This window comes from Gymnodraco acuticeps, unplaced genomic scaffold (genome assembly GCF_902827175.1).
Source record: "Gymnodraco acuticeps unplaced genomic scaffold, fGymAcu1.1, whole genome shotgun sequence".
In the NCBI taxonomy this organism is placed as follows: domain Eukaryota; kingdom Metazoa; phylum Chordata; class Actinopteri; order Perciformes; family Bathydraconidae; genus Gymnodraco; species Gymnodraco acuticeps.
Window position 1 is genome coordinate 639676 of NW_022992126.1, and position 19710 is coordinate 659385.

Below are 19710 nucleotides of genomic sequence, written 5' to 3' on the forward strand. Positions count from 1 at the left end.
GAAAAGTTATTTTCTTCTGTTGATTCACTTTTATTAGATTTTAGGTCATTTATATTACTAATATTCCTTAAACAATGTATGAACATGAGACTTTAGAGTGGGGACACAGCATAATGTATGACCATGATTGTGTTCCCCAATTTTATTTTTTTAAAACAATTATCCAAAAATAAAATGCAATCCTCTTTCAAAAATATTGAAGAATATGCATAATAGTTGCAGTAACATTATAGTTTCTAATCCCTTTAAAATGCTGCTAGACATAGAAACAGTGAAACACATTTGAAGTGTTTTAGCCTGCATGGTCTCTCTTGACGAGACAGGAGTAGACATAAATCTCACTCTGGACAAAAAGTGAGTGAAATGTATAAATCTAATAAAATAAATGACCACGGAATGGACTGGAATCCAATTGCCTTTGAACAACTTTTGTTAAATAACTTCATTTGATTGAAATTTCTGATTAATTTAAGCCCGAACATTGACATCAGATCATGTAATACTTTCTGGTTTTATGAAGTGAAAACATTACAAAGACATTAATCGGAATTATCTATTTGAAATAGTTGTTTTTAAATATGCAAATACTCAGACAGAGACAAATTTAAGTATATTTTATTGATAGTCATGATTCTTTTCACCAGGTCTGTGAAGGTACAGGTGTGTGGTAGGCTGTGCAAACATGCTCAAAACACTACGAAGCCACTGCACTCGCTCCCACCAACAACGCAGTATACAATGACATATTCATACAGTATTCAAATACATATAATCCTTCTCATAGATATATTTAGAAAAATATAAAGTCCTAACTTTTCAACTGATAAACAGAAACATTTCACAACAAAAACACTTTTCACGTTTCATATATGCTGTGATTCCCTTATTTGCTAAAAGAAAACATGTGAAATGAATTAATGAGCGGATTTTGGATTAAGTGCTGCTGTAGTACACTTGGCATGCAAGGACATGCCCAACTCACCAATTAAATGCAAGACCATATGTGTTTGTGAGAAAAGCCGTAAAGAAAGCAAGTTAGCTATCTTGGGATGTGTCTGCACATAAGTGTGTGTGTGTGTGTGTGTGTGTGTGTGTGCGTGCGTGCGTGCGTGCGCGCGTGTGTGTGCAGACAGGTTTTCACACCACTCAGTGTTTAATAAACAAGATGTCGGGGGACCTTTGCTTAACAAAAATACTCCTGAACCTCGAGCTGCCTGTGGCTTGACCTCAGGGCGAAGCTGACGTCAGAAGTCGGGCAAAGAATAGGACTGGTGTATATTTTGAAGCGGATCATTTATGACTGACAACAGCTTTACTGCCTCGACGGCTTTTTGAGTCAAAGTGGAAATAGTTTACTTTGAGGTTTGTTAGACTCTTTTGTGTATTTTTATCCATTTATTGGCTCACAACACTATAACTTAACTTGAAGAGGAACTTGTTTAAAGAGAGCTCTTAGTGAATTTGTGTTTTATGTGAAAGGCAGTTATTGCAGGTACTGAAGATTGGCTGTAGTCGCAATTATTATTTTAATCCTCTTATCATGATCCCAAGTAAAAATATCGTGTTCTCTCAGGATTTTTTAATTCCATGGTCCTTTTCTCCCTATCTCAAGGAAACCGTTTTGTCAAGATAACAAGATATTAAGTTGTTCATGTTTTCAGAAGGGACACTTCTCGATATTTAATGTAGCTCACATAGAACCATTTTAATAAATATGAAATTCTAAAATTGCAATCAAAATGTAAAGCAATGTCTTCAGGAATTGAGTCATCGTTAATGGTATTAGTTCCCCCTGTGCTTTTTCCTCTATGAAAAGTCAAAATATCACGGTCTGCTGTGAAAAGAGTCTATAAATGTGATGCTTTTCGATAAAGAAACAAGTCTTCAATATTTCCAGTTAGCAAGAGTTATCCAGACGACAAAGTGTAATAATGGAAAGACTTTGGAAGGGAATGTAAACAAAATCACATGGGATGTTTAATTAGCAAATAAATAATTACAACCCTAAATAAGAAGCATTTATATCCCATTGTATTTACTGTCGGTACAGAAGGAGAGCTTAGTGGTTTTGTGAGCAACAACAAATGGCAGTTTTGGTTAAACTCGCAATTCTTATATGCATGACACAAAGCAATCAGAAACAAGCTGTTCTTGATGATGATACGTTTATAATATTCCACTTGGCCTACTTTAAAGATTAAGTTAAATGTACAACTTGGGGATGCCATTATTTTTTCTGGTTTCCAAAGCGAAGCTGTTTTTTAAGGAAAGGTTTTTGGATACATTATTTAAATGTTTAAATTAAATCAAAGACATGTTGATAAAGCATTGTTGTGAATGGCTGTCGTGTTGTGGCAGTTTTCAGACCATCTATCCTGTCATCATTTTTTTTGTTCACGCTGACACGATCCTAACAGAGGCAATGGGAAGTGACAGTAGATGAACGACCAAATGAGGAGGAGAGGAGACTCGTTACCTCCTCATTAATGCCAGATGCCGATGCCAAGCTGGGTCAAATGGGAGATACAGGACGTCACTGGAGCAGATGCAAACTGAAGATTGGATCAAATGTCCATCCTAAACAGATTTGCCGTGTATGTTTTGAAATTGACCAGAGAGACTTGCAGATGGGGACGGCTAGTGGGAGAGCATGCAGTCCAAAGACTGTGATTACTGAAGCACCAGTGACGAAGGTTAGGTCAGGTGAAGAATGTTGTCAGTATGCAGGTTGCATTATTGTTTAGATGTAAGATATAATTTCTTGTGTAAGATGGGTCAGAGATTTAAGTAAAACAGACTGATGGCAATTCTAAAGCTGACATGTTTTCCAGTAGACCTCCAGAGGGACTTTCTAAAGCCCTTAATGGAGCCTTTAATGCCTCATGTCTCTCTGATGGGGGTTAGAAGAAGTAAACTAACTGACAGGCCTGTAAATATTAGCACAGGGAAGGTCTTATAGCCTGTCTGTGTGAGTGTGTACGTGTGCAGTTGATGATTGTGACCACCTGCTGATTTTTTCCATCGCCCTTTTACAGTGGTAGCGTGTAATGAAAGTGAAAAGCAAAAGGAAAATCAAAGCATTGTTGCTAGACTTTTAGCAAAGAAAAAACAGCCATGTTTAACACATCAACAGAAGGACGCATCATGAGTTGTAAACAAAGGCAGAAGAGTATGCACACTTGCCCACTGTAGCCTACACTTATACAAACAACACCTCGGTTAAGTTAAACAAGACATTAAGAGCACGCAATGCATCAATAGAGAGAGAAAGGGGCACGGTTCCCCTAAACATGAGGATATACTTTAGTAGGACACAAAGAGGAACTATTAACAGTCAGCAGCTCCATGGTCCCATAGCCGGGGCTTTAACAACTACCTGCCCCCTCCCAGAGCTTAAAAATGACTTCCTGTCTACATAATTCTTAATCTCTTCTTCAAAATATCATAAGGTGTATTCATATGTGCGGCTTAGCCAGGAGGTGCTTCGCTCACTAAAGGTTTCCACAGAAATGAACTCATCATGTAAAGTCATAATCCGCAACATTTTCTTGAAAATAAACTTCTGTTTCTGCCATCCCCAGCTGACTGTTCAGTAAAACCCTAGCATTACCGTGAACTACTATGTCCAACATATAATGTTAGCTGTAACTACACACATCAGGCCTGTTGAAATGTACTTTCATTGGATGCCAAAACAGAGTGGATGAAGATGTAGTAAGAGTTATGAAGAGTTTTGAGGGTGCTTTTTATAATATAAACAGCACTCAGATAGTATAAATGTACACTAGATACATATTTTGTTTGTCTGCTCAAACCTACACTTCAAGTTCTAGCATGTTAAGCTAACTATCTCATTAGTCTACATATAAAGTATCCCAGGGTTTTTTCTCCTTATAATAATGTTTTATTATTACTTTTTAATATAAGGGTACCTCAATGCTAGAACTAGTGTATACAGATGTGCTACAATACAAGAACAACAAGTGTTACAATGTGATGTGTGTTTACTTTAAGGACATGTAGCTTCAGCCTTTCAGCATTATACAGTATGTAGCTGATTTCCACGTACACCGAATATGTTACTAGATTTAAAAGCTTGAAGGGCCTAGCATCAGTAACTAAGGGAGGCAGGGATTAGCAAAGGGTCATTTGTCAATTAAACAGTAGACAAACTGGATAGTTAGCATTAGCAGTCATAGCTTCCCTGCTATAAACATAGACAAAAAGTACCTCTTACACTGACTAAAACTTTACTAGAAGAAAAGTCAAATGTTTCCTGGCTACATGGTTTGGTGTCCAGGTGATATCTGGGCTATGCAATGTAGAAACACCACTGCAATGAAGGCTTAACACCTAGAATGCCACCAAGATAAAGTACAGAGTTGCACGGATTACCACGTTTATCTTGTCCATGTCTGTGAAACCATCCTCAAAGAACTCCTTGCAAGTTATAACTATTTTACCCCTCTCTACTTCCAAACTCTTCACACTGCCGAGCTGGAGACCTGGAGCCAGCCCACCTCTGTGTAGGCCCCCGTCACGTGCCAGTACACCGCCCCCATCAGTTTGGTCCACACCATCTGCACCTCTACCGGGAAGAATTCTGGGAAATCTTCAGCCATCACCTCCAGGATCACACCGCTCAGGATCTGAGAGGAAGGAGGGTGAGAAAAAAACTTGATTAACATGGAGAGAGAAAAATAGCAAGAGATTGAAAGAGTGGGAATATGTGGCTACCAAGATCATGTGGTCGAAAGAGAGAGTAATGTAAAGTAACACTGGAGCGTTGGAAATAAAGAATCCAATTTGCTTTGACAGAAAATGAGGCGAGGCAGGTGAGAATTGAAAATGATAACCGGAAAAAGCATGAAAGCAGTGGGTGGGCATGCTGTACAAAGGGAATGAAAGTGGAAAAAGGAGAGAGAATGGACAACACTATTGAGGAAAGAAAAGAAAGCAAAAATGAGAAAGAAATGTGGATTTAAATTTGGTAGAAATGCAGTAGTGTTTGACAGAATATTCACTTTGGTCAATCTGAAGAAAAATAAATGACACTGGAAAAGAATCAGATCCATATAAAAGCCCTTGAGATGTGGCTGAAAGCTGCGACAGGTGCCTGTAAGCAGGTCCGTGTATTTAGAAGTTCAAAGGAATTAATCCTTAAGCACAATCATTTGCAAATGTGCAGAAGCTGGACATATGATGATTTAGGATGCAGCTAAATTCATTACATGTATTCTTTTATAGCCAGTTTTTTTTTGTTTTTGTGATGAGTTCCAGAAGATATTCAGTATCTTATTTCGATATTCAGACTGATGTAAAAAAGTCCTCAGGTTTTTTTGTGTATTTGTGTAACAGATTCTTTGAACATAAACACAAAAAATGTATATAATAGAGGTTCACCGTTGTACAGTACGTACAGTATGAGGTTAGGGTTAGGGTTCAGGAATACACACTGGGCCATATCAGTGTCACGTTTAATTATTAACGTGATTATTTAAATCTTAAAGCGCAGTCATCCGGAAGATGGTGGAGGGATGCTTGAATGGAGGTAATGTTTCCTCTTCACAGCTGCATTTAAGAACCAACTGCAGACGACTTTTAAATGACTTCCTCTTTTCAATCAGATGAAGAGGGAATCATGTTTAATAATCATAGTTTCACATTGAAAAATATATGGACTAAATTGGATTTTAAATGTTTTTGATGACTCCGTCTTTCCTCCCTCTACAGTTAATCAGCACTTTATGTTAGGTCTGATAATAAAGTTATTCTAATGAATGTATCTACTTTGATTATTTTACTGCATTCATAGCTAACTTTTTCTTTAATTATAATATGCTATGACTATACATGATCTATGTTTATTTACAATTTGACAGAATATAGCTAAGAAATATGAAGTAATTTGTTAGTGAATATATGCCACTCACCACTGGACATTTTTCTTTTTCATCTCATTTAACTTTCGTTCTTCTGTCAATTAGCATTACACATAATACATTACTCGTCTGATCAAACTTTTGTGTATAGAGTTTAATTGCATTATTTGTATATCTGATTGTTATACTTAAAGGGTAACTTATATTTAAATCGTGTTTCTTTCACCTTGCTTAAGTGACGAAGAAGTGTAATATGGAAATCCATATACAATGTGACGTAACTTTTTCCGTGCTTACAGCTGTAACAGTGCAGACTTCTGACTGCACCCAGCCTCACTGATGGGATGCAATAGACTGAACACCTTTAACCAAAATGTGAAATAAAACACTGCGTTTCACCCCGATATTACCTCAGGTTAAAGTAGGAAATGTGAATTTATCAAGAAAACCTGAGCAAGCAGGGGTAGAATATGCTGTGTTCCCCAAAAATGTAGTAATAGTTGAGACAGGAATACACTTTTTTTGCTTATGAACATTTAAATAGTCAAGAGAGTCTCCTGTGGTCTTCGGGTGCGTTCACACCTGCCTTGTATAGTCCGGTTGAATCGAACCCTGGTGCGTTTAGCCGCTTGGTGCGGTTCATTTGGGTCGGTGTGAACGCAGTCCGAGACCTCTTAAGTGAACTAAACAACCGGACTCTGGTCCGCTAAAATAGGTGGTCTCGGAGCGCTTCCTTGCGAACTCTGGAGCGGTTCATTGCTGGTGTGAACGCAGTCCGCACCAAAACATAGGAAGCGCAGTATTTACGTGTCACAAGAACGCGGATATCTTCAAAAATCTTTAGCGAAAGAGTCTTTCAAGACATCCGCGGTTGTTTAGTTAAAGAGTAAAGCAGAATTAAGTGTTGAACAGTGTCGTGTAAAGTAACAATTCTCCGTCAGCTACATAAAAGTAAGAACACCTGTCGTCGGTGAAACGCCCCTCCTCTGCAGAACGTCTCATGTAACACTTATTACATGGCCACATTCTCAACAAAGTAACGACATGACTCCCAATATTAATTGAAATGCTTTTGTGGATTTAGAAAATGATTTTATTGATTTAAAAAATAGTTGTATAATTTAAATTGACATGCATCCGCTAAGAAAAATAGTCCGTTGTTACTGTTTGAACTAACGTAGCAACGGCAGGAACTGCTTCGATAGCATTTTTGAGGAGCTTTTTGATTACAGATTTGAAAACATCGTTGATTGCTTTAAAAGTAGCACAATTCATTATGTCAAACCTTGGAAAGTATCTAGATATCCCTGCCCTAATGCCAAAGTAACTGCACACTGAATATGTGTCGCCGTCTGATGTCTATGTCTGGACCGCTGCGTAAAAAGGAGGATTTCTGCCCGTTACTTCTCCGCTGTTTTCTTGTCGCTCTTGTCTTGTCAGTTAGTTTCAGCCAAACTGTATACAGTTAAATCGAACGGATTTATTTGTGCAGATGTGATAGTCCTTAACAACGGTCAATAAATCCTTGACATCGGTCTGTCTGTTCTGGATTAAAAACGTGTCACGTGTTTTGAATTGATCAATCAGAATCGAGTATTCAACAAAGCCATGTAATAATGTTTGTTAACGGACGTTGTCTGATTATATAATCATATGCGCGGGCCGCTAGTGTGTATTGATCTCCAGACTAACAGCAGCATGAGAATAACCTGCCGAAAGTGCCGATGCTCCATGGCGGAGTCTCCGCTAGAAATTGCCGGGATTTGCGTTTTTACCCCCTTAATGTCTGACCAATGGTTGAACAGCATTTCCGAGCACATGACTTGTGTTTAAAGTTTATAGTCCGTTTGAGTTTTGCCCGTGTGAACGCAAACCGAACCTTCTGAAAAATGAAACAATGTAACAAACTGTGGTCTGGTGCGCACCAGAGAGCGGACTATTAGGTGTGAACACACCCTTAGATTTGTAATAGGAACATTTCTTTGGGGTGCTTATAATGTAGGATGCTTTGATAATTTAAGTGGTTTCTGAAGTAAGAACATATGTTTGCTCTTCCTCTTAGCGGGACAATTGTATTTTTTCAGCAAACAGTGTATTTTATTTCATGAGCACACCAATAAAGTGGCCAAAAGTAGAAGGCAAGATATTGCTCGTCAGTCAAACAACACCCCTGTGGCAAATGCACCGAGGGGATTATTGAAGGCAATTCTGGAAAATATATAACATTTTCGATGAAAATAAGCAGAATGTGACAGGCTGACGCAAAGAAGCACAAAATAGGTCAAGTTATACAGTACACTTCATCCTAGGGTCACACCATCACAGACTAACTATGTAAAAGGGTCTAATAGCATCAGATAGTGGATACATTATTGAAGTTACCTTGAAGTACATGGGTTCCACCTTGTGTTTGATAGCATGGGCCTTCCCCACCAAGGCCAGCACTGCCGTCACCTTCTCTGGGTCGTTGAGGTTTACCACCACGGTGTTGAGGGCGTTCATCACCCTGCAGGCATGGTGGCGAAGTTGGCTGCTTCGCTCCATCTCCTCTGGATCCTCCATGTCGTGAAACTGGCTGAAGTACTGTTTGGCCGATGGAAAGTTGACAAAGAACCTAAGGAGGCAAATACACTTTAGTTAAAAGAAAGAATGTGAAAGATCATTTGCTAATTTGCAATATCAGCTTGTTGCTCCACCACTTTGCACCAAACTGAAATATCCGATCAAACATCAGATGTATTGGATTTAAAATTGTACAGACATTGTCCCCAGAGGATGCATCCTGATGACCTATGTGATCCCTTGGACCATCTTCTAGTTCCTCAATGAGGTTGGCATTTTTGTTTCTTTTATCCAATAATTTGTTTGTGACCAAATACCTGCAACACTAATGATATTGCTATAGGCCTTCTTAAATGGGCCACCTTATACATGACTCTCAGATTGATTAGTAAATAGAATTGAAAAAATGCACTATTATAGAAGCAAACATGTAATTTTATGTTTTCTGTAAACACCACCAGAGATGTAGGAGGAGAAGAGGCTGTTGAGGAGGAACAGCCAGAAACAACAGAAGTGAGGACAGTTGGTCAATATATTTTTTTTTTTGTAAAACACAGCATGGCTTGTCTTCTTTACTGTTTGGCCTCATTTATCAACAGTGCACACAACCAAATTAATATGTACTCTACATTTGTAATCAAAGGTTTGTATTTAACAGTATCATTTTCAAGTTACAGATAACAACAAGTTGAATGTTTCAATCGATTGGACCAATATGATGGTACATAATGATGCATAATGGCTTGCCACACAGGATTGGAGTTACCACACACAGCCATCTCGTCACCAGTGGCTGTATGTATTGTCTCATACTCCAGCCATTCACAGGAAAATGGAAAAATATCACAGATGAGACGAATCACTGGAGAGAAATATTGAATGCATGGCTCGGTTTACTGAAATAAAAAACATATTTTCGGACACATGGGTCACCTACAGGAGCCTGATCCTGTAGTGTAAATATCTCATGGAAAGGGATCAAGTGTTGCCTTTGCTCCCCAGAGAATGAATACTGAATTGGTGATACTTTGACTTTATCTTTTTTTTTTTTTTAGTCAATTTATTGAACATGTCAGAAACAAAAACATACAACAATAATATATATATATATTCTCTTTTTTCCTTTTTTTTCTCACTCAAATTAATAATTATAACAAAGTAAAAAAAAAAAATAATAAACATTTCTTTTTTAAAAAGTGCTATCAGCAGATCAAAAATGTTTGCTTATCCTGTAAAATATCTTAGCATCTATTAAATCGATTGGGACAACGATTTCTACAGACATTTAGAGTCCGCAGAGGATAAGTCCTTATAACATTAGTAATCCTCTTACCATTCCTCCTGTGCCACCATTATGTTGATATTTTTGGTTTTGAGTAAAGTGTTTCGACAACTGTTAAATGTAATGTCATTAAAATTGGACAGACATCCTTGTTCCCCTCAATATTACTTTTCTTAAGATTTTTCTGACGTTTCATCTGGCGACCATCGTTGTTGGTCTGTTGCTATTGTCAATTACAAATACCTGCAAAACTTGACATTAGCACATTCATTGTAGCTATATTAATATTTAGCTTAAAGCATGCATGTCTATGTAGTTTCACAGAGCTGTTAGCATAAATGTAGACTTTTATTCTTGTTTTGTTTCTTAAATGATCTGGTTGGTTGAGCAGGAAATCTCTACTACGGCTATAATTTGTAAGCTATGGTTGGACGTTGATCGAACTAAGTCCAACAAATAAAACAGTGCTCCCTTTAATGAAGCTAAATCATTCCACAAATAAATCATTATTTATATAGTATACTGTAGGGTTTGCTTTTTTTATTCAAAGTGTTGTTTTTTTCTTTTTATTGTTTGCTGTTAAGATAGGTAGGAAAATGTATTGTGTTTTGGAAGCACATTTGCTAACAAGAGAGGCGAGATCATTAGGACCACAAACACATAACACAAACAAGCACTGCTTAACATTGTTGTTACTAATCCTTCTTCAATAGTTGTTGGTATTAAACCCAATAACAACAGACAGCTATGACATCTAGTCCGCTTAAATGCGACAAATCTCTTCAGAAGCCCATACTGTAATAGAGCCAGCGAAGATATATTATAATGGGAACCATGTATGCATCACAACATTTGACCAAAGCACGTGGGAACTCATGCTTAAAAAATGAGAATTTACCCAAGAAAGGAACTGCTGGAGGCTGCAAAGTCCCTCTCTTTCACACTCATCAAAACAACGTTCTGTGCAAATGATATCCTGAGGCTTTTAAACGTACAGATGCCATAAATGATAATTCTGCTGTTGTTATTTCTTTACCGATAAGTCGTTTTTTTCGTCCTTCTATTAACACACAGACACACACACACACGCACACACACACACGCACGCACACCATCAGTGTGGGAAGAAGTGCCGGCAGAATCTCTTACAGTGCGGTTGCCTTGATGAACCCTGATGGTTAAGATTGAGTTTAATCGGATGCAGGTGTGCTGAAGAGCCGAGTTTAATTTCCATCATGTCTGGTGCTGTTTATGCCAGTGGCTTATTCAGAAAGAAACCCACTGAAGCATATTAAAAAGCTGTGTAATATTTTTCCATTCGATAAATTCACGGAACTATACTGATTGTTTTCCTTCTTGCATAAATGTAATCAAATCCACGTTAATGTAATCAACGATCACTGTTGAGAGCAGCAGGTGTATATTTCTCCTGATAAAACCATGTGGTAATGCAACCTTTACGTCCAACGAGATTCATTTCAGAATCATCATCTCGTCGGTAGTCTTGAAACTGAAATGAAACAAGGTTTGAATCATTATGAAGTGAAACAAAAAATTTGAATTTGAATTGAGCCAGTGAATTGACAGCAACAGGGCTGCAGCAAAACAATGAAGGGTTGCCCTAAAACACTGTTGAGCTCAGCAAGTCATCTAGAATCACGCTTGCAGACATTCCTGCTGGATTAGTTTGGAACATCAAAGTCATATTCTCACAGTTTAGATCAAAATGTCCCCCAAAAAAAACTGTTTCCCCCCGTTATACTGTAATCCACAGTTATATACTGTCTATGAAATTAACCAAGCTTCCCCTACAGTAAGAGCTTTTCAAAACCCACAAAGGACTTGTGTCTGTACAACGAGAGATAGGCCTATTTTAGGTGAAGAAGTAGTACATTCCATTCTTAAACCACCCTGGTAGATGTAAGAGGAGAGATAAACAAAGACAATGTAAATCGTGTAGTGGGATTTGTTTTGATTCAGGGGTTTGACAGCTTTTATCACAGTGGGCTGTGAGCTCACAGCAGCTCAGTAAGAGGGAGGGAGGAGCGCACGCCAAAGCAATAAGAACGTTTCCACAAGCTTAGCTAAAGGAGTAAGTGAGAAACTTTGCAGATTAAGTATTGTCAGTTTCCACTGATAGCAATGCAAACTGTTCACTCAGAGCTTTACACATTTACAGACATACAAACAAACACTGACTGAATAACAGATGGATTTAAATGTGAACACACACACACTTTGCTCTGACCCACTTTAACTCTTGTCAGTGCTCCAGCTGACTGGAATTGCTCGTACAGTACAGTTACATCCTAGTTGGAGTATGGCCCTCGGCGGCTCGCTTCACTACATCCCCCAGATCCTATGTCATGCTAGACTTACAAAGGCTCAGCTCGCCTCTAGCACCCCTAGCTTGGCTCTGCCAACTGTCACAATACACGGTGCACACTATTTTCCTCTGTAGCAGCAATAATACAGACTGTCTAGTAGCTTTTGTTCTGCACAGACAAACTTAACTGCAGAGCTTTAAAAAAACAATCGCTGCTCTGATGTTTCCTTTGAAGAAAAAAAGACTTCTTCTTTTTGTGCCTGTCTGCTTGTGTTAGAGTGATAAAGGCTAAATCCCCTATAGCCACGGCATTTACAGTACATTAAAATAATATATGCAACAGGCTTTTTTTGTTATCCAAAGGTCCCTATTATCCTTTAAAGTGTATCCTATAACACTCAATATTTGATTGCTTTACCAATAGGAAGTATGTTCTCTTAAAAAAAAGCCAATTTTAAGGATTGCAACAACACATTTGGGGTTTGGTTCCTGGGAGATTATGTAACACAGCGTTTACATCCAGTGCCACTGTTTATACCATCACAGAAAGTCATGTAGTTGTTATACAGTGAAGCAGAAAGTGATAGTAGAGGATAGACGGATGGGGTTAATGGATATGGGTGGGTGTGTAGAACATCAGACTTATATGCAGGATGCTTCCCATCTCACATCAAACTTACGATCACAATGACCAAATCAGCCTGACTGATTTATAACGGCTTATATCGTTTGTCAGCCAGAGAGCACTGATTAGTTGATTTTCTGCAGAGGCGGAGAACATTTGTTTGAATACTTATCTTGTTGTGAAAAAAACACGAGTACCCGTTATTGATCAATCAGACTGTAGGAACTCCAATCAAGGTCTAACAAAGGCAGAAATTGAATTGTGTCTTATTGTTATAGAAAAAGTATTTGACATTTCTTTATTTATTAGCATTTTTTGTCAAGCTTTTTGCCTTTTAATTGTTGAACAGCGGGAGACCTCATTTCATTTTCATTTCAAACCTTTATTTATCCAGGTGTATCCCATTGAGATCATTGATCTCTTTTTCAAGGGAGACCTGCTCAAGTAGGTTCCACATGAAACATAAAAACATAAACAGAACAACAAAAAGGACATCATACAGCATACCTGGATTTGAAGCTGCTGTAGTAAGGACCATCCTCTGTTCATTTGCCTCCAGCTCCATTACGTGACACACTTTACTCTGCTTTAACATACATTGGTTATCCTTACAGTTCACACTGTATATAGCAAACTATATTCAACCCAAATAAATTATTTACCCATGGTTAGCCTAATGTGGAGCTGTCCAGACCCCTGCGGTGCTGATTAGGCTACTGTTGAGTCGCAGCGTTTTTTTCTTCCCTTTACATACGACTTTGACAACGTGTGTTGTTAGGAATTAGCCTTTTGTTTTCTCCAATATCCATGTAAATAAAACCTTTATCACTAAAAAAAGCAAGTATTGTTATATCAAGATTTCAAAGTTAATGACCTGTGATCTTCGCCAACGTCTCAATTTTTTCAGTGTATTTTTTTAAGATAAATAATTATCCGATTTCTTAAACTTCCAAGCTAGTCTTCACTAAACTAAAACCAAGCTCAAAAATCTGTAAGCGGGACTCTAGTTTTCATTAACTCTAACCACAATCTTTCCTTTAAGTGTTTTTGTTGCCTGACCTATAAAAAAACATGAGACCATCTCATTATTTATTGTCTTCTAAATAATACTCAAACCAAAATCTAAGTTGTTGATGCCAACATAACCCATATGTGCCCTAGGGTGGTCCTTCAAATTGAAAGTCGGAAAGTCTAAGCTCCAACCCCCAGACTTCATTCTATTAGTCAAGAAACCTCATCGACCTTGAAGTTTAGCCTCAGTTGCAGCACCGTGGCTGCTGGTGTGGCAGCCACGGTGCTGCAACTGAGGCTAAACTTCAAGGTCGATGAGGGAGGGGTAAATGTTGTCAGATTGAGCAAAAAATTCACCAGGAGAGTTTTCTTGACTAATAGAATGAATTGGAGTGAATTGGTTGGAGCTTAGACTTTCCAACTTTCAATTTTAAGGACCACCGTACGTGAGGCTAAACTTCAAGGTTGATGAGGGAGGGGTAACTGTTGTTGGAATTTGAATACAATTCACCAGGAGAGTTTTCTTGACTATCATAACGAATTCCGGTGGTTGGAGCTTAAAATAAATTAATTCGAAAATGTACATGGCACTAAGGACCACCCTAATGTGCCCTCAAAATTGTTAACTTAAAGACTCCAACTGTGAGGCTAACTTCACTCACTTTATATATCAAATAAACATTGAAGTTTGATGAGAAGAACAATACATCGTTGTCAAATGTACGTTGTTCTCTATGTTGGAATTGTATATAACACAGTCAACGGGCCTGGCAGGCATTTAACTCACACGTTTTTTAGCTATGGAGCCACTGCAAGTTCTCCTTCCATTTTCTAGCTTTATTGACAATGCTATCACCTATGGTTAAATACTTCAAGTAAACATTAAAAAGACGGTCTATGGTAAAACATCGACATATGGATACAGCTTTTAGACACAGTTATAGTTGTGATGAGAATATATTCTTCACATGCGGAGTACCAATGCACAAAGTATTTTCTAATGGGGGTAAAAATACGGAGACCACAGTGACTGCATGTTCCAAGTATGTCTCAGAACTTTAATCTTACATCTCTCTAAAGGCATGGTGAGAAACATTTAGTCCCCCCTCGTGTGAGAGGAGTGCTGGTGTTTAGTACTTTGGAGAGCTCTGAACACATTCTTGCACCTGACTCTGCATTTAAATGAAGTAATCAAAGCCAAAGCAGCCCCATTAGTTAAGGTTGTTAATCACAGTAAGATTACACAGTAAGGGTTACACTTTTTATAAATCTTCGCAGTACCATGAACAACCTTGAGCCTCACTACCGGTACTTCAAGGACGTATTTTTCACAACTCTGCAAACCCATACAGACATAACCCAAATAACATTGATTCAAGAAGATCTACTATGGTATTGATTAAAATGAGATAGATTGCTATTATATTTTGTAAATATATTCTTGTTCCCCAGATGATAAATCCTAGAGCGCCATCCGCTTGTTTTTAGTTTTGTTAAGACATATCTTAACTTCTATAATGTAATGACATTGTACAACATAGGGATGTGAAACGAAATGCAGTTATAGTGCAATTTTTCTAAGTAAAAAAAAACGTAAAGATAACAACTCTTTTTGTAATAAAGACTATAGGATGAGTTTAGGAGTCTCACGGCTCAAGAAAGGGAGCTCCCCTGTGTACTGGAGGTACAACTTCCTTTTATCTAAAATCAGTGGTCAGTCATTCGTTCTGTCTAAGGTTGTTTATGTGAATATGAAGTCTCCTTATTGTTTGTAATCTGGTTACTAACTTCACAACTCAGTTCTCTCCAGACAGTGGTCATGAGCGTCTCGCATGAACATGAGGGGGCTGAGCACAGAGCCCTGGGGGCCCCCGTGTTCTTGCAACAACTCTGAGTTTGTATCTAGCCGGTGAAAACATACTACACTAGATATTGCATTATCAAAAGTAGATCACAGATAATAACCTAATGTAAATGTGTGTGTTTTGGTTGTTTTGGAGAAACTCCAGAGACAGCATGCTTTTAGTGTTTTTCCCGATTTTTAAGAGGCAATAACTGTTAAAAGCCTCATTAAGACAAACCCTTTTTTATGCATTTGGTGTTGTCAGAGTTAAAAGACATGTACAGGAAATAAAGCCAGTATAGACTAAAAAAGGGTAAGAGGCGACATTTTCTGACAGAGTTTTCACTAGAAACAGGACATCCTGCACAAACCAGTAGCCATGCTAACATAAAGATGATGTCACAGCTGTTTCACACGCCATCGCTATGTCAATCCACCTTCAGGAGGTATCAACAGTAGAAAACATAAACGAGAAAAGGAAACTGGTCCCAAAAGTGAGTATGAAGGTTAAAACCATGTTTTGTAGAAATGTGTATCGTTAGTGATTAAGAGACATGAACATTAACATGAAAGCAATCCCATTTGTGAGCCCTGCTCTAAGCTCTGTCATAAATGCATAATGTTATAAAATACCTTGCATTAATTATTTTTGGTTAATTAGCTTGGTGAAAATGTGCTTAAATCCTTCCATCATCACTGACACTGTCACTACAACACTACTATTTGAGTCAATGTAAGCAGGATTTGATTGTCTTCACAGATGCACCGTTTCTGCGGACGCCTGGGGTGCTCTTTTGGTGCAATTGCATTTGTTGGTTAGATGAACTGAGGCTATTGTCTATTCTCTCCATGCATCCAGGCTCAGATTGACATGAAAATGAAACCACAGTTCACTTAATATGCTCTGATCTCAAGAAAAGGATCTCGACCGTGCAAGACTTTGACTGAGTGTCAGCCTCAGGTTATGTTGGGTAACTGCCATAGTCAACTGTTCATAATCACCCTCTTTGTGCAGCACAGAGATAGAATAATGAAAATGTCAAGTGCAGAAACAATTAGAGACTCAATTAGCAATTACTACAAGAATTTTGATTTACATTTGAGTCTTTTGTCAAGCAAAATTAAAAGGATCATTAGTTGCGGCTTCGGTTGTGCATATTCTGTCAGTTAGTATTGCACATTTTTAACACATTGAGTAGGTCCTGTTGCTCTCTTTGGTTACAAGAAGATCCAAGCTGTGAATATGTATTTGAACCACAGTCTGCAAAGTGGATTCCTGGATATGTAATTTGTTGGCAGCTTTGTTATTTAATTTAGAATGTAATCACAACTAAATGAGATTTGAAAAGCAGAAGAATGTCATTTTTGTGCTTCATGGGAGGTAAAAATGTCAAAATATGGAAAGAAAGAACAAAATAGTTAGATGTGGCAGGGAGGTTGACAGTGAAGCAGGGATGAAGATACTACCAGAATTTGCTGCTGTCATCAGCAGACAAGAGCACAAGACACACGTACGTACACACATACAAAATGTACTCTAGCTGCTGTCCAATTTAACAAGCCCTTAAGGATTTCTTAGTGTAAAACTGAGACAGTTTAGCTAGGGACATTCAAAACAATGTATGCCTTTTTTCTTTGATTTACAAAAAACATGTAAGAAGCTGTGTTGGTCTGCGGCACTGTACAGTGAAGCCTTGCAGAAAATACACACACTAACGTAATCATGGTTGAGCAAGAATAAATAAGAACAACATACAGTATATCCAAAGATTTGTAATATTTGTAAGAAATAATAAACGACTATTAAAGTATATTCTATACATAAATTGGAGATAAAATTCAAAATCTCCTACAATCTCCTGTGACACTGAAGTGTGAGGAGAAGTGGATTATGGAATATGTCTCCAGGAATGCAATGTTCCTTCTTCGTCTACACTGTCACAGCTCAGTTACTGGTGAGAGGTTGAGGGTGTGTGTGTGTGTGTGTGTGTGTGTGTGTGTGTGTGTGTGTGTGTGTGTGTGTGTGTGTGTGTGTGTGTGTGTGTGTGTGTGTGTGTGTGTGTGTGTGTGTGTGTGTGTGTGTGTGTGTGTGTGTGTGTGTGTGTTTAAAAGTTTGGCATTTTTCATGTCTTTCATTTAAAAAAATCTAAACATATCGGTTTAAGAATGATTGGCTAGAACCAATGTACTATAGGCCTTAATCAGTTACATAAATAATTCATTTCAAAATTGTTTTGGATCAAACTTTTAAAATACAAAAAGTCACAACAGAGTTTGTCAGATAATTATTATTATACGGTCACATGACCTGCAGTTCTGTTGCTCTGGTAGTCTTAACAACCTCATCACAAACACAACCCTTAAACAGTCAGGCTGTTACCTGTCAAGAGGTCAATTCTGAAGCTTCAGTATAACCAACACACCAGAACACCAGCACACGTTCAGTGTTCTGTGCACTTAGGATTTCAGAAGATTCCCTTAAGCCATTGATAAGACTTTATAATTGCGTGAAATTTTTTTACAGCCTCAATTAAGTTAGGCCTAAATTTGGACACAAAATAAAAAGACTGGTTAAGTAATTAGGTATTAGAAATGAACATGTATTATTAAAAAAAAATCAGAAAGAGCATCATTCAGCTATTCATTTAGTAGATGTATCTAAAGCTGAGCCTTCAATGTCACAGCAAATAAGAAAGTCAAGCAATAACTCCTGAAATCTTTTTTAGCATAAAGATTTTAACCAAAATATATTTTTCGACAGGGTTTAATAATAACATTTCAGGATATTTGCATGAGAAAAGACAAATTGAGGATACATTATAAGCGTCTAAATCCAAACAGAGCAACAGAGACAGCTCCATCAGCATCAGCAGCAAAACTTAACCCAACTTAAGTATCTGTTGTTTTGTTTGAAGCTTACACAAACTAACACACTACCTTTTGGTAAAAGCTCACCTTATGAGCACAGACACCCCCACGTCCTCGCAGTTCTTGTAGACGTGCCCCCACGTGTCCTGGATGATCTCCCTCTCGGCGTCGGACAGCGGCTCGGCTCGCTCCGGACGGTCGTCGGGCTCCACCTCTCCTCTCCGGACCCCCAGCACCTGCGGAGGTGGCGAGGGTGGCGGAGACTCCCTGCGAGACATCCTCCTGCTGCGCAGCAGCCCGGAGGCTCGCAGCAGCACCCGGGGGAGGTAGGGAGCGAGGGAGGGGGGGAAGGTGAGGGAGAGCTGAGACCCCACGACGGGAGCTGGGAGAGGAGAGTCGGGATGAGAAGAGGAGCGGAGAAGAGGATGAGGAGGAAGAGGAAGGAGGAGGGGGAGAAGAGAGGTGGCAGGTGGTGCTCACAGCCAAAAATAAAAACAAAGGGGAAATTAAGCTCCTGATCCCCCCACTGCCTCCCACCAGCCACCAAGCTCTCTCAGTCCAAACTCTCCCACACTTGTCCTCCCTCCAACTGAAAACTTATCTTCCTTCCTCACTTTTTCCACTCTTCCTCCCTTTCTCCCCCAGTAAGGGAGATGCTGGTCATGGATGCTGCTGTTGTCCTCACGTCCCTCCTGCTCTCCCTCTCTCTGATCCTCTCGCGCTGGTGGAGGAGATGAGGCGTATGGTGGCTGTGGTGTGTGTGTTGTGAGGACCTGATGGAGCGAGAGTGGGGTGGGGAGGAAAACATAAAGAGAGAGAGACAGAGAGGGGTGGAGAAATATACAGAGCCAAAGGTCTTTGACAACCCCCTCAACACACACACAACTACACACACACACATCTCTGTGAACATGTTTGTGCTCACATAAAGGCAGTGAGAATGGATTTCTCCATGCTGTCTTTTGAAGAGGAAAACAGTATTGAAACAGATGTACAAAACCCAGAATTTGTATTGAAGAGATATTTCTTTCTGCATGTGTCTAATATGTTTTAACAATTTGACATAAAGTTTGCCTTTATGCTGATGATACTGCTTTTTTGTTGCTGATTCTGTCCAATGATTAACTGAGAAATGTGTTAAAAGCTACTCTAATTACTGTTTAATGGATTAAATATGTAGAACCCCATCCAACTTGAGTGTCCTATAAGGCCTTTTTTTCTGAAAGCCAGTGTTTTTATCAACTGTCCAGAGGAAAACCAAGAGAAGCCACTTGGAAAGCATCCTGACTTTTTTGGGCAGCTGCCCTTAGT

General features: G+C 38.7%; 1 protein-coding gene across 1 annotated transcript; it reads right to left on the minus strand.

The window, feature by feature from the left end:
• Positions 1-599: 599 nt before the first annotated feature.
• On the minus strand, positions 600-19149 carry cygb2 (cytoglobin 2). The gene is made up of 3 exons (XM_034203251.1): positions 18487-19149; positions 8265-8496; positions 600-4649 (listed from the first exon to the last, which is right to left on the minus strand). Exons 1-3 carry the CDS (start codon positions 18675-18677, stop codon positions 4485-4487), a joined length of 588 nt encoding a protein of 195 aa, XP_034059142.1. The 5' UTR covers positions 18678-19149; the 3' UTR covers positions 600-4484.
• Positions 19150-19710: the final 561 nt, after the last annotated feature.

Excerpts from the sequence above, each read along its gene's own strand:
- cygb2 (XM_034203251.1), bottom strand. The coding sequence starts at position 18,677 with ATGTCTCGCAGGGAGTCTCCGCCACCCTCGCCACCTCCGCAGGTGCTG. Across the intron at positions 8,497-18,486 it reads GGGGTGTCTGTGCTCATAAG|GTTCTTTGTCAACTTTCCAT; the intron begins GTGAGCTTTTAC and ends TTGCCTCCTTAG. Across the intron at positions 4,650-8,264 it reads TGGAACCCATGTACTTCAAG|ATCCTGAGCGGTGTGATCCT; the intron begins GTAACTTCAATA and ends CCTTCCTCTCAG.